Below are 14,261 nucleotides of genomic sequence, written 5' to 3'. Positions count from 1 at the left end.
TGGATAGAGGTGAGGTGAGGGAGAGGCAGCACCAGGAGTAATTGACCTGTCAGTATTCCGCCGTGCCGATCCCCTCCTCCCCCCAACCTGCCAGCCACTGCGGAAATGAGAAAACATTATTTTTAAGGCGTTATTTCCAGTTGGGCCAACTGTTATTTATTTTTTTCCGTCTCATGCCTTGTGGGGTCAGAAGATTGTTGCCATCAGAATAACAATGGAGGTTTATGAAAGCCCGGGCTGCTCTTGTTTCCATCTTCTCCACCTGTCTGCCTGCGGACAGAGCCGATGCATTCCCAGGTACCTCCCTCCGTCCCTACCTACTGGCTTTAGTTTCATCCGCCCGATCGATGACAGTCTGTCGATGTGTTTACTAAGACATTGTTTCCCACCTATTAAATGACTTTTTTTTTTGCTTTTTCATATTTCTTTGGCTCTTCATCCCAATAAGCCCGTTGACCCTTGTGCCAAACCGGTCAACGACAGAGTCTTAGCTTGACTGAGAAGTCTTGCCTGACTCTGCCAAGCCATCATCGCACGAATCAATACCAGTATCCTCTGTGCAAATCCACTAGAGCGGAGCAGCGGCTGATATATGAAATCACAGTGAAACGTTAAAGACAGCTGATAGCCATGTCAGATCTGACCTATCTTATCCTTACAAACCCTCAGTCAACTGTGTCTTCCCTACAAAATGCTATTCTTTTTCAAAGACATGTACACTGGTGGTGTCATTGTTTTTTTTTCCCTTTTTTCAGGCACTCTTATGGAAGAATAGAATACCTATCAAAAATACTAAAAACACAAAATTTTATATATTTAATGTTTTAGCAAATTAGCCCAACTGGCTGGGGAGAAGGAAATCTGGGTAGGCTGCTGTGCTGCAAACCGGCTCTAGATGAAACGGGAGATGGATGGATGGCAAATATTTGACTTTGGAAGTCACTTAATTAGAGGATGTTTATATAGATTTGTTAAAGAACATTAGTGAACAAACCAAACAAGAAAACTCGGAAGACCAAAGAACACAGAAGACAGGTCAAGGATGAAGAAGTGTTGGGTTATATTACATCATAAGCGCTAAGGTTGCAATGGGTAACTTTTATATAATATGAGACAGACAGTCTGTGAAAAAAAAAGAGGTCCTCTGCCTGTGGTCCTACTGCTATCTGCAGAAATTCATTGCTCAGTTAGCAACAACCAATCACAGCTAAGAAGGAGGAGGGGCTTAGCCCTTGCTCTCTGCTACACTGCAGCTCTTTCCTGACGTGAATGCTCAGGATAGTTAGTATGACGGCCAATGAATGGTTTTCCTCTGACGGTAAGTTGTTCGTAAACCATCAGCACATATAGTAGCACGCACACAAGAATGATTTATAGCAGTAAGGCCCTCCTTCTGGCTCTGATTGGTTATTTCTGATCAGAAACTGAGTATTTCTGCAGACTGCTATAGGAGAACAGAGAGAACGCAGAGGAGCTTGATTTTTTTCAAAGATTATCTGTCTCATACAGTCAGAACTTAGTGACAGTTGTTAGAAGTATGGAAAAAAACATATTGTTTATAAACGTTACATGCTATAGCTTTAAGCTTCTCGTTGAGTAAAACAGATTGGTGTTAACAGCATTGTGTTAGCTTGTTATGTAAAGTTCCAGTAAGTAGATTAAAGCTTGTGTGTGTGATGTCTGTAAACATTAGCGAGCCTCTGTATATTTCCCATTTCTCATTGCTGACTATTGAGAAACCGTATCAGAGCTGGCCATGCTGCATCTGACCGTCGCTCCTCCTTCTCTTTCAGCTCCCAGCGCCCCCCCTCAGCAGGTAACCGTCCTGACGGTGGGAAACCAGAACAGCACCTCCATCAGCATCTCCTGGGACCCCCCTCCACCCGACCACCAGAACGGCATCATCCAGGAGTACAAGGTCCTTTTCAGGAAGCGACCGTCATCCATTCCCACCGCACCCCTACACGACTAAATTAAAATCAACTTCTTTATTTTTCTTTTTGCCTTCTCAGATCTGGTGTCTGGGGAACGAGACGCGTTTCCACGTGAACAAGACGGTGGACGCAGCCATCCGCTCTGTGGTGGTGGGTGGGCTGCAGGTTGGCCTGGTGTATCACGTGGAGGTTGCCGCCAGCACCAGTGCAGGAGTGGGAGTGAAGAGTGAACCTCAGTCTATAATCATCGGTGAGATAAATTGATAGAAATCCGTCGCGGCCTTTGGCGTCCACTTTTTGAGAGAAAGTGATGCTGGAGGGAGCGGGGGGAAAGCAACCAAACAGATGATATTGTTGAAACGGTGTTATTTGGAAATGCGCTCTGACTGTTTGTGATTTATGTGGAGCTCTGGCAGATTTTCTCTGATTTGACCCATAACTGATGACTTGGCCTGCAGCGTGTTCTTATTTCCCCAGTGTCACTCACATAATCCATCTCTGAGAGCAGAACACTGAGCTTGCACTCATAATATAGTTTTTTTTTTTTTTTTCGTTTCCTTGTCTTCAGAGCGGCCTGCGCTCAGATGGCTTTGACGGAACAATGTGGATCAGCGTCTTTTCGGCGCGTCGCAGCGTTTGTGAATAATCCACGTGTTTGTTACCTGAAGAAGTTAGCGGTGTTACAGTGAGGTGCTTTGTGATTCCGGTTGTACCTTGCTCCGAGAAATATTTGTCAAGCCGGCTAGCGGGAGCTGACGTGGGATTGTGGATCAATAGAGACCGTGGCTCTCTGCTCTCATTTCATGCGGTGTGTTGCAGTGGCGGTGGAGTGAATTAGAGGCTGAACAAAGCAAACAGCCTGATCACCTGGGGCTTTGCTGTGAGCTGCTAGACTTTGTCTTTTCCAGTCTGATCATTGTGTTTCACCTCACATCCTTTTTTGCTCTTTATCCAGTTTTGACGGTCAGTATCCTCCTCTAAAACTCAACAAAACCTTAGATGAAGCACAGCAACACCAGAATGTCTTGGAAAACGTATGCAACCTTCGATTCAACTCAGACGCCTTTATTTATCGCAGAGGGACAATTTCAGTGGACATGAACAGTACGAATATACTCAAAAAGCCTCTTTAAATGTCTGCCTCTCCAGAAACAAATCTCAAAATATTCTCTTATGTCTGGGTCTGTATCTGGAATAGCAGAAGCATATGTCCATGTCACTGGATTGAAGACTATAATATTATAATGAACTATAATACGGTATGAAACGTGTTGCAAAAGTAGTTTTTGCTTTTGAGCTTGAGTCGTCGATACGGTGAATTTGCTTAGGTTGACAGGAAATGTTGTTTTTCTGCCTATATTTCTGTAGTTCTGTTTGTTCATATCTGCACATTTAAAGCTTGGTGTATGGACGCTTTCTAAAAGAAAAATGTTTTTCACATATTTGTTCAAACTGTCATCGTATTGTGACAGTATGGTGTGAAACAGATAATCTATTAAAAAAAATCAAACTCCATTGCCTTACCATTAATGCTAGGCTAGCTAGCTTGGCCACTGATGATGGTGGATAAATGGTTTTCCTGTAATGGTAAGCTGTTTCTCCACCATTAGCACATTGAGCAGCGCATACATGAGTGTGCTTAACAGCGAGAAGACCCTCCTCCTGGCTCTGATTGGTTGTTTCTGACTGGGAGCGGTGCATGTCTTCAGACTGCAATAGTAGTTCAGCGAGGAGGAGGTTCATGAGTTGTTCCACAAATAACCTGTCTCATGTTGCACTGTAACAACATTTGGACAGTTTTAACAAATATGTATAAAAAAAAAACATTTTTACATTTCTCCAGCTCTTCTAAAAATGATCAAGACCTGCTTATTTTTAGCTCTGGTTCCAAACAATCCTTTGTGTATTTCTTACTGTGAACAAACATAATATTTCAAAGTCACGGAGTGCTTCATAGACGACTGACGTTTCCCGCGGGAGATTTAAAGCCCTCTTCCCTTCACAGCTTGGCACTGCTGCGTATTAATCTCGTCTGCTTTGCTTGCGTGCCCTTAGGGAAAGAGTTCCGGGACGTGATCATACACGGAAACCGAAACAACAGCATCACAGAGCAGATAACGGATGTGGTGAAGCAGCCGGCCTTCATCGCCGGCATCGGAGGCGCCTGCTGGGTCATCCTCATGGGCTTCAGTATCTGGCTCTACTGGAGGAGAAAGAAGAGAAAGGGTCTAAGCAACTATGCAGGTTAGCAACGGCTGGCTGCTCAGGTGCCTGAGCAAAAATGATGAAAAAGGTCCTCCACTTCTCTCTCTCTCTCTCTGTACTAATTTTTTTATTATTTTTTTTTCTTCCTCTCCCTTCAAAGCGAGAATGTTTTATCATTAGATCATTATCCATCAATACCATAGCCGCTGCTAGCGATATCATCAAGATGGATGCTCTGTTCCGGCTCCGCGGGGAGACACATGTTAGCTCAGATTGTTTCCGGCAGGCTGCTGGTTTTTTTTTTTGTTTTTTGACAATTCCACACACAGAGTTATTAGCCCAGGGTGGTGGAGTCGAGGTGCCACAACGGAGCGGTTGGAGCCGCAGCTATAGTCCGGCTCTACGCCCACACACTGACCCTTACATGTTCATGGTCGATATCCCCAAGCCAGTCCGCTTCCTCTGCCAAGTGCAGCGGCTTTCATTACAGAGGTGGAAATGGAAATGCACTCTTTCTGGGGTTTTTTCCTCTCCCTATTAATAATCAGATATTCAAGAAAAGCACATTTAAGGGAATATATTTGCTCATTTTTCCGGGGAAAAGCGTGAACTGCGGCATTGATGTTTGCTGTTTCATCTTCATGTGCTACATTTTGTGTTTTGTTTTCTGTTTTATTTGTGGGACCTGCTCAGCGGTCCCTGAGCCGGCTGCTTCTCTGGCTGCAGCGGTGCATCTCAGCTCCACTCCCCCCTACACACACACACACACACCCTCATGCCAACACACGCCAACACAACCCCCCCTCTCAAAGCACTGCTTTGCTCTGCAAGCTTTTTAACACACAACTTTTTCTGTCTTCTTGTTTTGCAGTTCAGTCCTTCACCTTCACCCCTGCAGGTACTGTTCATTTGTCCCATCACCTCGCCCTCTTCCTCACCCTAATCCCCTCCCAAGCGCAGAGTCATCCTCCTGTCCGCTTTTACTTCCCATGCTTGGACTACAACCCTCTTGATCATGGCTAATAAAACCAATTTAAACATCACACGGGTGGAAACATTTTAACCTGCCAAACATTTACAAGTCAGTTTTTGCTATTAGCCATGATTTTTAAACCTGCATACTGAAACTGTTTTCCTTGCCAAGCCTAAAGCCGATTTTATTTATTTTTTTATTTCTGTCTGTCTTAGCGATCTGGTTCTGGTTTCCGAGCTCGGTTTCATTTTATCCATCTTCCTCCTCCTGCTGAAATGTTCCTTTTAGTTTTATTTCCAGTGATCAAATCATGCTGTCCTTTACCTGTCCACATTCCTCCAGTTTCATTTAGGCATCTGACTTTTGTTTATTTTTCTTTTTGCCGTAACATCTTTTACACAGAGCTTTGGGCTGGACCTTCTCAGATTCCTTGGCTAAAATCTAATCTTAAAGGAGCGGTGTTGTGTATTTTACAGACACATGGTGCCATTTTATAGCGCAATCAAGTAACTATGTTGAGTTTATTTATTTTTCTATCTCTTTTTTTTTTTACTTTTCCATAAACAAGTTAGAAATGAAGAAAAACACACAATACTGGGGACGAAACTAATTCAGGAATATATAAACAATATTTATGCACGAGCTTATGATACCTTCACTTTGTTACAGATAAGCATCATCCAAATGTTGAACTGACATCTTGAACAACTTTAATGTTTGAAAAAACACAAAACCCTGGCCAACAGAAGTAATAAAAAATGTTCCTAATACTATTAAAAACTTGTTTTTAAAGTTATGGAAATGTTATATATATATCACATAATTTTAAATAACTATAACTTTGTAATTTAATGCCCTGCAGACCACCCCTGTCCACCCTGTCAGTTCCTGACAGGGCTTTCCCCACTCAGTTCCTCCAGACTAGTGGCAGCAGTAATTAGCAAACACCCGTTGGAAGTGGAAGTTTGCTGATTTCATTATATGTACTATTTCTCAGTCCAACGCTCCTAAGAAAAGTTAACAGCATAATGAGAAACATTGTTTTGATAATGTGCTGAAAAGGCAAAGTGTCAGAAAGAGCAGGAGCTTCTTAAAGAGACAGAGGCCCAATTTCAAGTTGTCAAATTAAGAAGTCAAATTACATTTAAGTTATTTTTGATATATGCAGCATTTTTATAGTAACTAAAGTTAACAGTTACTATGATTGTGCTATAAAATGTCACTATGTGCCTGGAACATACATATTACTGCCCCTTCTAAGTAATTTCTGAACTTTTTAGGGACATCAGATACAAGTGATGAATGCCACACTTTAGATTTCATTTTGTAAAATTGTTTTAGAACCATTAATCCTTTTGCTTCCACTTTGCAAGGGTTAAGGTTACACTATGTTGTGCAGGTCATTACATATAATCCTATTGACATTTGTGGCTGCAAATGACAAAAATGGGGATTTTTTGGGACGCCTCGCTTTCCCGCCTTAACCTTAAATGGAAACAATTTTGTCAAAGCATGCATGAATATGAAATGTGACCTCTACTTAATATAAAGCATTAAATCAGCACATTATGAAAGATAAATAATCTTTGCAAAAACTGTGCGGTTTTCAATCAGTCTTCTTAAACACCAAAGAGGAAGCAGGTTATTTTGAAAAAAAAAAAAGCTTTTACTGGCAAGCACAATTTTAACGTTCAGCTCAGCAGAGATCAAAAGCTGAGACTGCGGGGTGATATTTGGAGCGTTCATCAGAATGTGATCGAGGGGTTTTACACTGCTGCTTTCTTTCTATTGACAATTAGCTGATGTATCGAGTGTCCTGTCTCAGCGCAGTAAAGCTGTCGGTACACGAGAGGTAAATCACAACACTGGTGTGGCACACAGCCAGCAGGAATTAGATTTGATGGAAATTTTATATGCTGATTACACTTCGTCAGCCCCCTCACCAGTGCTGATGCTCATTAAAGGGGATTAATCTGCCGTCATATTGGAGAAAGTGCTTATCCAGCCCAGCCCGGACAAGCCGTGTCAGTCCGGCTAACATTAAAATGCGCCTCAGCAGCCCAGAAATGGGCCAGCCTTCAGATGGAGACTTCAGAAGCTTCCTCAGCCAGCTCCTGTCAATCCTCACCCAGACAACGAAGTTTCCTTAAATGCAACTTCTGCCGGTGGAGGAGCAAAGAGCTCAAGGCTTTGGCTCTGGTTGAATCAAGATGTCTGCCTGTCTCAAAAGTGGAATTTCTATCCACACAGAGCTGCTGGAGGTAAACAATAAAATGCTAAATGCACAACCTTGTTCAAAGTATTCACACCATTTGGTCACATCCCAACCACAAGCTTCAGAGGATAAAGCAAAACCTTTTATACCATTAATGTTCAGAGCACCCGAACCAAAGCTGCAGAATGTAGCTTTTATAAAAAAAAGTTACATATTTGTTAAAACAATCACTATGTTATGACAGAATATGAGACAAGTAGTCTGAAAATATCAAGCTCCTCTGCCGCCACTTTGTGGTCCTACTGCCATCTGCAGAAATACACAGCTCAGTCAGAAACAACCAATCAGAGCGAGGCGGAGGGTCTTATCACTGTCAATCAATCTCATGTATGTGCTGTAGCTGTGCTAATTGAAATGAGAAACAACATACCATTTCACGAAACTGTCTACCATCATCTGTGACCATGCTAACATAACAATAGAGCTGCTCACACCTTCCAGCCCCAAGGTCTCAACTACGCTACTCTGGCGTGGCTAGCTGAATGCTAAGACTAGTTAGCATCATGGCGGATAAACAGTGTTTTTGTAACGGTAAGTTGTTTCTCTACCATTTCCACATTTAGTGGATGGTATATGAAGAGGATTCTCAGTGCTAAGAACCTCTTTCTTTCTGGCTCTGATTTGTTGTTTCTGAAGCTTTTGGAAGGAACCCCAAAAGGTTTTTGACCCAAATCATAATTTAAAAGATAATTATTCCTGATACTGACCAGATGGGTATAAACTTTTGAATTCGAAGAAAGTTACAAAAAACGATTTCTAAAACGGACATTAAGCTAATTGAAATAATGTCGGTCATTTTAGCTAAGCTAACACAAGAACAGTTTGGTTTGAGTTAACGTCAGACAGAAAAAAAAGTATTTTTCAGTATATGTAAATATCTGGTTTCAACTGTAGGTAATGCATATTTTACCCATTCTTCTTTGCAGAATAGCTTAAACTCAGTCCGATTGGATGAAGAGTTTCTGAACAACAAATTGCCTAAGATTTTCAGTTAGATTCCATTGTAGCATGGTTTTGTATTTTTAGTGTCAGTCTTGATGGAAGGTGAACCTCTGCCCTCATCTCGATACTTTTGCAGCTCATAATACCCCACATACTGTACATCACACTTTCAAATTTTAATTTGCAAAACAATTTCGCTCTAATTTATTTCAGTTCACATGAAATCCCCAAAAACCAATTGACTACTTCTACAAGGTACTGAGAAGGTTAGAGAAGTTCTGATAGGGATTCACTGTTTTAGCGACTCCCGTCTGCAGAGTTCTCATCTGTTTAGGGAGTTCCTCCTGGCTCTCGTCTGTTTCTCAGAAGAAAAACTAAACAAAACATCGCTTGCCTGAGCTTGTTCTGGAATCAACTTGAATGAAACTGGAAAAAACAAAAAAAAGAGGAAGAATGTCGAGTCTTCCTCTCTTTAATCTCCATCTGTGAAGCAAATGAGCCAAATTACTAACAGCTTTCCTTCCCCTCTCTCTCTCTCTTTAGTAAAGCAGTCCTCTGATATCTTCCCTTTTTTCTCATTGGAATGAGGTGAATTCCATAAACCCGACGGTTTTCGCTTCAATCCATTGAAGTTCTTAAAGGCTTAGAACTTTCCCTGCTGCTTTGTCATCATGAGAATGCCTCAATTTAGGAGTTTTACAAGCCAGAGGGGGAGTTCTTCCTTTTATCTCTGCATTTTGTTCCTGGATCAGACCACATGCGTGGCTTCTGGGGATTCCTGCTAGCCGCATGACCGGTGTCTCAGATAAAAAAAAAAAACTCAAAGTGATTAATGAGCCCTCTGCCTTTTCTAATCATTTTTTTTTGTTGGAGTTTAATCACAAATCTGATAGTGACTCGGCAGCAAAATCAAATAGATGAAATGAGTTTTGCTTCTCATCTGGCACCTTGTCCTTGAAGAGCACATGACATCTTGATTTATGTAAATCGAAGCGATATGCAGGCTGAAAAAAAAAGGCACCAAAGACATCGCTCGCAGAGGGACAACCGAAACCCATGGTGAATGCATTAACAATACAAAACAAAAAGAATGAGCACTTTGCTGCTGAAACACAAGGGCAAACTGGACCAGACTAGTAAGATAGAGCTCACCATCTTATTATTAGTAGTGCAAAACTCCTCTGAACTTTTTCATATGTCTTAGTGTTATAAATATAAACTGGAATGTCTTCTTGGGTTCTTTGTGACAGAACAAAATGACACATTTCCTTCAATATTTTTGATAGATTATTTGCAATGTTTGGAGTGCGTTTATATTCTACCTGCTTCGCTTCAACATAAAAGAACTGTCTAGTCATCCTAGTGCCAAACTTTGCAGCGGAAAAAGAGAGTTTTGTCAAAATTGGCATGTGTTCCATGAAGCGAATTTGTTTTGAAATGTCAAATTGCGCAATTCTATGGCTTCCAAAGGGTAAGGACGGCTTTGTGATGTCTTTAAAGCCATGTTTGTATCGCCCATAAATATAATGCTTTCTTTCTTTGTCCTCTTTCTTTCCTTTCTCCTGCCTTTAGTGACGTTCCAAAGAGTCGACGGCGGTCTGATGAGCAATGGAAGGTGAGTGCTGCCACCAAAATAAAAGTGTCTGTTCTCGAATCCTCTGGCTCACGCAATCTTTCCTCCGGAGTCACACATGAACTCCTCGGCAACCGCTCCCAATTCTAACGCTGATAAATGACTGATGGCTTCCAAAGATTACCAATACCCGTTCTAATGCCTACCGCACAGGCCTGCCTCTCCCCCCATCCCCCAAATATACATCCCTACCACATCTCCATTTATGCATCGATAGATATACTCATAAATCTCCTCAGCAGAATTAACAGAAACAATTTAAGCAGAGAGAGGCTTTTATTTTGTCATTTATCTTCCGCCTGCTGGCTACGGGTAACCCCAAAGCCCTCTTGAGTGATAAATTTCCCTGTCACCTTGCGTGGGCGGCTGGGATCTGAGCACATGTAATAATGTAAAAATAATTACCCAGGGGAGAGGTGTGCGTGTGGATGTGGGTGTGTGTGGACATCTCCATGCAGCCCTGCTCCGTTTCAGTGCGTGTTAGTGGAACGGGACGAACTGCAGTGAGCAGGGTGAGTCTCGGTGGCACCAGTCGTCCTCTGTGGGGATTCATGGGACTCCCTGGAGGATCCCAGGTTTCTGCTTATCACATCTGGCCCGGGACAAACCAGCACATCTCCAATGCTCACTGAAAGATCGTGACTAAACGTGACCCTGCTTGTCTTTCTTCTTCTGGGAGGGTGTTCATCCCATAATCTGGCGTTTTTTTTTTTACATCTCCTGCATCAACGCAGTAAAAGGGCGATTTTCACCCAATCGTTCTGCGAGCTGCCAGCAATCCCTTAATGAATTAGCCACACCACTTGCTTGTCATGCCGCTTCTCATCTACTTTCTGCTGTTATGTTTTTCTTTCAATTTTCCACATAAGCAGTTCCAATTCTCACTCCGTGTCTGTAATTTTTTTTGGGGTGGAGGGGATGCTTTAGAAATCTTTTGTCAGCAGCCTCTGAACGCCACAATTTTCTCGAGATGCACCAATCAATCGGCCAGAAATTCTGAGTTGCACAATTTTCCCCTGATTGGCTGTGATCAGTGATCAGCAGGCCAAATGCTGCAAAATCAACTTCTCCCGCTTTTTATTAAATCCTAAAATATCCCGCTATGTTCCATCTGTAAATGGAAATTTCAGTTATAAGACCTATAATAGTGTTATTTTTTTTTTTTAAATATGAAAATGATGACTGACTGAAGACGTGTTGTCATGGCTGCTTTTCCCTGAACAGTGGCACTGCTAAGGTTTTAAGGTGGCCCAGGTTGGGTATTACATTGCAAGCAGTGCCTTACTACTACTGCTTTATTCATAAATCACTTTACAACAACATATGTGACAAAGAGCTGTACAGATAAAATGAAAGAACATTTACAAGTTGGAAAAGACAAAAGGAAAAAAAAGACGATGATGAAAACAAAACACTTATACAAGCAAAAGTCTCAAAGTGTGTTAAAAGCCAAGAGTTTTAAGAAAAGTTTACAATAAAGGGGCATTCTAACATGAAACAAAAATAATAATTTGCTATTCCCATCATTTTGGTGCATCAATCCTAACAGTTCTGTCTCCTCTGATCTTCAGTGGCGATTAAAGCAGGTGTTGGTATTTTTGGCGTTGTGAGCAGGTTCCACCTCCTCCTGGAAAAGTACATCAGCATCTCCATAGCATTCCAAGCAGAGGAAAAAAAATACACAGTGCTGTAAAATTTTCTGTTAGACATCTTTGGACTCGATAAGATGCAGAGCACCAGCATCAGCAGGTGACACGGCCCCTCAGATCATCACAGGCTGTGGAAACGCCACACTGAACCTCTAACAGCCTCTCCCACCTTGATTTTCAAGTAAAAGCCAAAATATACTTTTATCTGTAAGGAGGACTTTGGACCTTCTGTCTTGTTGTGGAGTACATTAACACACGTAATGCAGCGGTTGGAGCCCATGGACTGAATACATCTGTGTGTGTTGGCTCTCAAAGCGCCGGCTCCAGCTGCAGTCCACATGTTCTTGACTAAACCCTGCGTCACAATTGTCTCAAGACTACAGTTGCCATAATTTCCAGACTATAACTGCTAATTTTTTCAACACATTTTGAACACTGCGATGTGGGTAATATGAGGATTTTCATCAGCTGGACTGCTGCATGATGAGGAGGACAGACACGCTAAAGAGTGAGAAGAAAGTTTCATTAAAACAACAACAAAGGAGAGACTGAGGAAATGTCTGTGAGGCCAGGGATGATACTGTTGTAGGACACGCACAAAAACCATCACCAGTCCTAAACGAACACAACCACATGCCTAAAAAACATCATTCTCACAACGTCCCCCTTTGTTCTCTGCTTAGCTGCTGCTCCTTCCCCACACCGGAGCCTGCTGTGAATTCTAAGGCTAGTTAGCATGACCATCAATGAAGGTGGATAAACAGTTTTCCTGAAACGGTGAGCTGTAACTTCACTATTAGCACATTGAGCAGTGTGTACACAAGGGTGATTGACAGCACTAAGACCCTCCTCCTGGCTCTGATTGGTTGTTTCTGACCAGGACTGGAATATTTCTGCACATGGCAATAAGAGCACTGGGAGGAGGAAGAAGCGATAGATTCTTTTCACAGATTATCTGTCTCATGTTGTACTGTCACAACTTAGTGGCAGTTTTAACACATATGCAGAAATCATACTGTTTATTAAAGTTACATACTGCAGCTTTAAGGGACATCTGTTTAATTTATCTTCTTTTTGGCAAATGTTTCAGTGGTTTGAAAGTCTGTTAGCTTGACCACTTAGCCACATTTGGCCTAGGGAAAAAGCACCAGCCAGCAAATAAACAAAAGTAAACTACCCCATTACATTTGATTTATTTATTTTGGATGTACATGCACCCACCCCTAAAAACACACTCATGTACACCCCAAACGTTGTGAAACAAAAGACAGTTTTTATTCATGTTTTTTTTCCCCACATTTTGTTGATAATATAAGCTAAAAAAAGAAAAAAAAAGTCAAATAATTGTGATAAAACATTTTTTTTTAAAACTCAAGGCGCACAACATGGACACCTGTGGCATTTTGACAAGTGTGGAATATATATTTATCTTTTTCTCTTCAAAGTTAATGTTGTGCCTTATATTCCGCTGCTCTCAATAGTCTGGAAATTACAGTATCTCTACTGCTGGTGCTCTTTTTTTTCAAAAAAATTATTTATTTTTACCCCTCCAGGGGTTCTTTTGTGGGCTCTAGTGTATATGACAGTAGGCTGACAGGAAAGGAAGATAGCAGAGGGGGGAAGACATGCAGCAAATGTCACTGGGTCCGGGAATCGAACCTGCAACAGCCTCGTCGAGGACTCAAGGCCTCCAAACGTGGGTCACACTATCCACCATGCCACCACAGCACGCCCTAGTGCACATTTTGTGACACACTTTAGTGACCTTTTGTGGATTTTCTTGCATTAAATATGTTTTTTTACTGCTATTATGTAACATTATGTAATAGTCCTATTTTTAAGATATTCTTTTTTTTTTTTTTTACTGAGATGCGTCTGTTCTTTATTGCATTAAAGAGGATCATTTTGTAATCTAAAATTTTTGATTTGGTTTCCAAACTACTACTGTAATCCTCTGCACAGAACCTGCTGCCATCTTTTCTTTATTATTATTATTATTCTTTATGCATTATATTTTGCCGACGAAAAATACTTTGATCAATCTTCATATGAATTGATAGTAACCATCACCAGCCTGCGTGATGCGTCTCGGACCTCGCCGTCAAGCCTTTGGTCTGCCTCTGTTAGCCACTCTGATGCCATCACATCCCAGATGTCAACTCTCCCATCTGTCCTGAAAGTGAATCTGTGAAGCTGATGATATCGGGCAAAAATAATAATAATAATAATAATAATAATTTGTTGCATGTAATATTGTTGCATTAATTAGACAACAGCAAATGAAGCCACATCTGTTTCCATTTTCTCACTGGCTCGAACCAAATTGCCCTGACTGAACAATTATACTTAATCGATCACAAAATAAATGATTCATGGAAGATGAATAGGCTGCAGATTGTAGAGACCTGAACAATTTGGCTTTGGCTGCTCAGTTAAAATTGATAAAAAGCTGATAAGGGTTCTTTATCCCCCCCTCCTCCTTTGCCAATAGGGAGTTAGTAATTAGGAGCTAGTAATAACTTCCTATCTCCACACTGATCAATGTTTTAGCAGAGCAGATTCACTCCTTTTGGCAGACCAAAGCGTGCTGCGGGAACAGGTTTTAATAAATCCGTTGCCATAGAGATTCCTATCCGTCCCAGGATCCGAA

The 14,261-nt window shown here is 41.6% G+C and overlaps 1 protein-coding gene across 9 annotated transcripts in view; it reads left to right on the top strand.

The window, feature by feature from the left end:
- Nucleotides 1-14,261, top strand: part of robo2 (roundabout guidance receptor 2) — a 378,100-nt gene that overhangs the window by 324,880 nt on the left and 38,959 nt on the right. For 5 of the 9 annotated variants that reach the window (XM_023351216.1, XM_023351211.1, XM_023351213.1 and 2 more), the window contains 5 exons: nucleotides 1,794-1,918; nucleotides 2,013-2,184; nucleotides 3,990-4,178; nucleotides 5,011-5,037; nucleotides 9,902-9,944. In XM_023351216.1, the coding sequence (XP_023206984.1) occupies nucleotides 1,794-1,918; nucleotides 2,013-2,184; nucleotides 3,990-4,178; nucleotides 5,011-5,037; nucleotides 9,902-9,944 (556 nt within the window). The remainder of the gene's footprint in view (nucleotides 1-1,793; nucleotides 1,919-2,012; nucleotides 2,185-3,989; nucleotides 4,179-5,010; nucleotides 5,038-9,901; nucleotides 9,945-14,261) is intronic. The other 4 variants (XM_023351217.1, XM_023351214.1, XM_023351220.1 and 1 more) reach the window with 1 other exon arrangement.

The sequence above is a fragment of the Xiphophorus maculatus genome, chromosome 18 (assembly GCF_002775205.1).
Source record: "Xiphophorus maculatus strain JP 163 A chromosome 18, X_maculatus-5.0-male, whole genome shotgun sequence".
Taxonomy (NCBI): Eukaryota; Metazoa; Chordata; class Actinopteri; order Cyprinodontiformes; family Poeciliidae; genus Xiphophorus; species Xiphophorus maculatus.
This window is presented reverse-complemented; position numbering and strand designations above follow the sequence as displayed.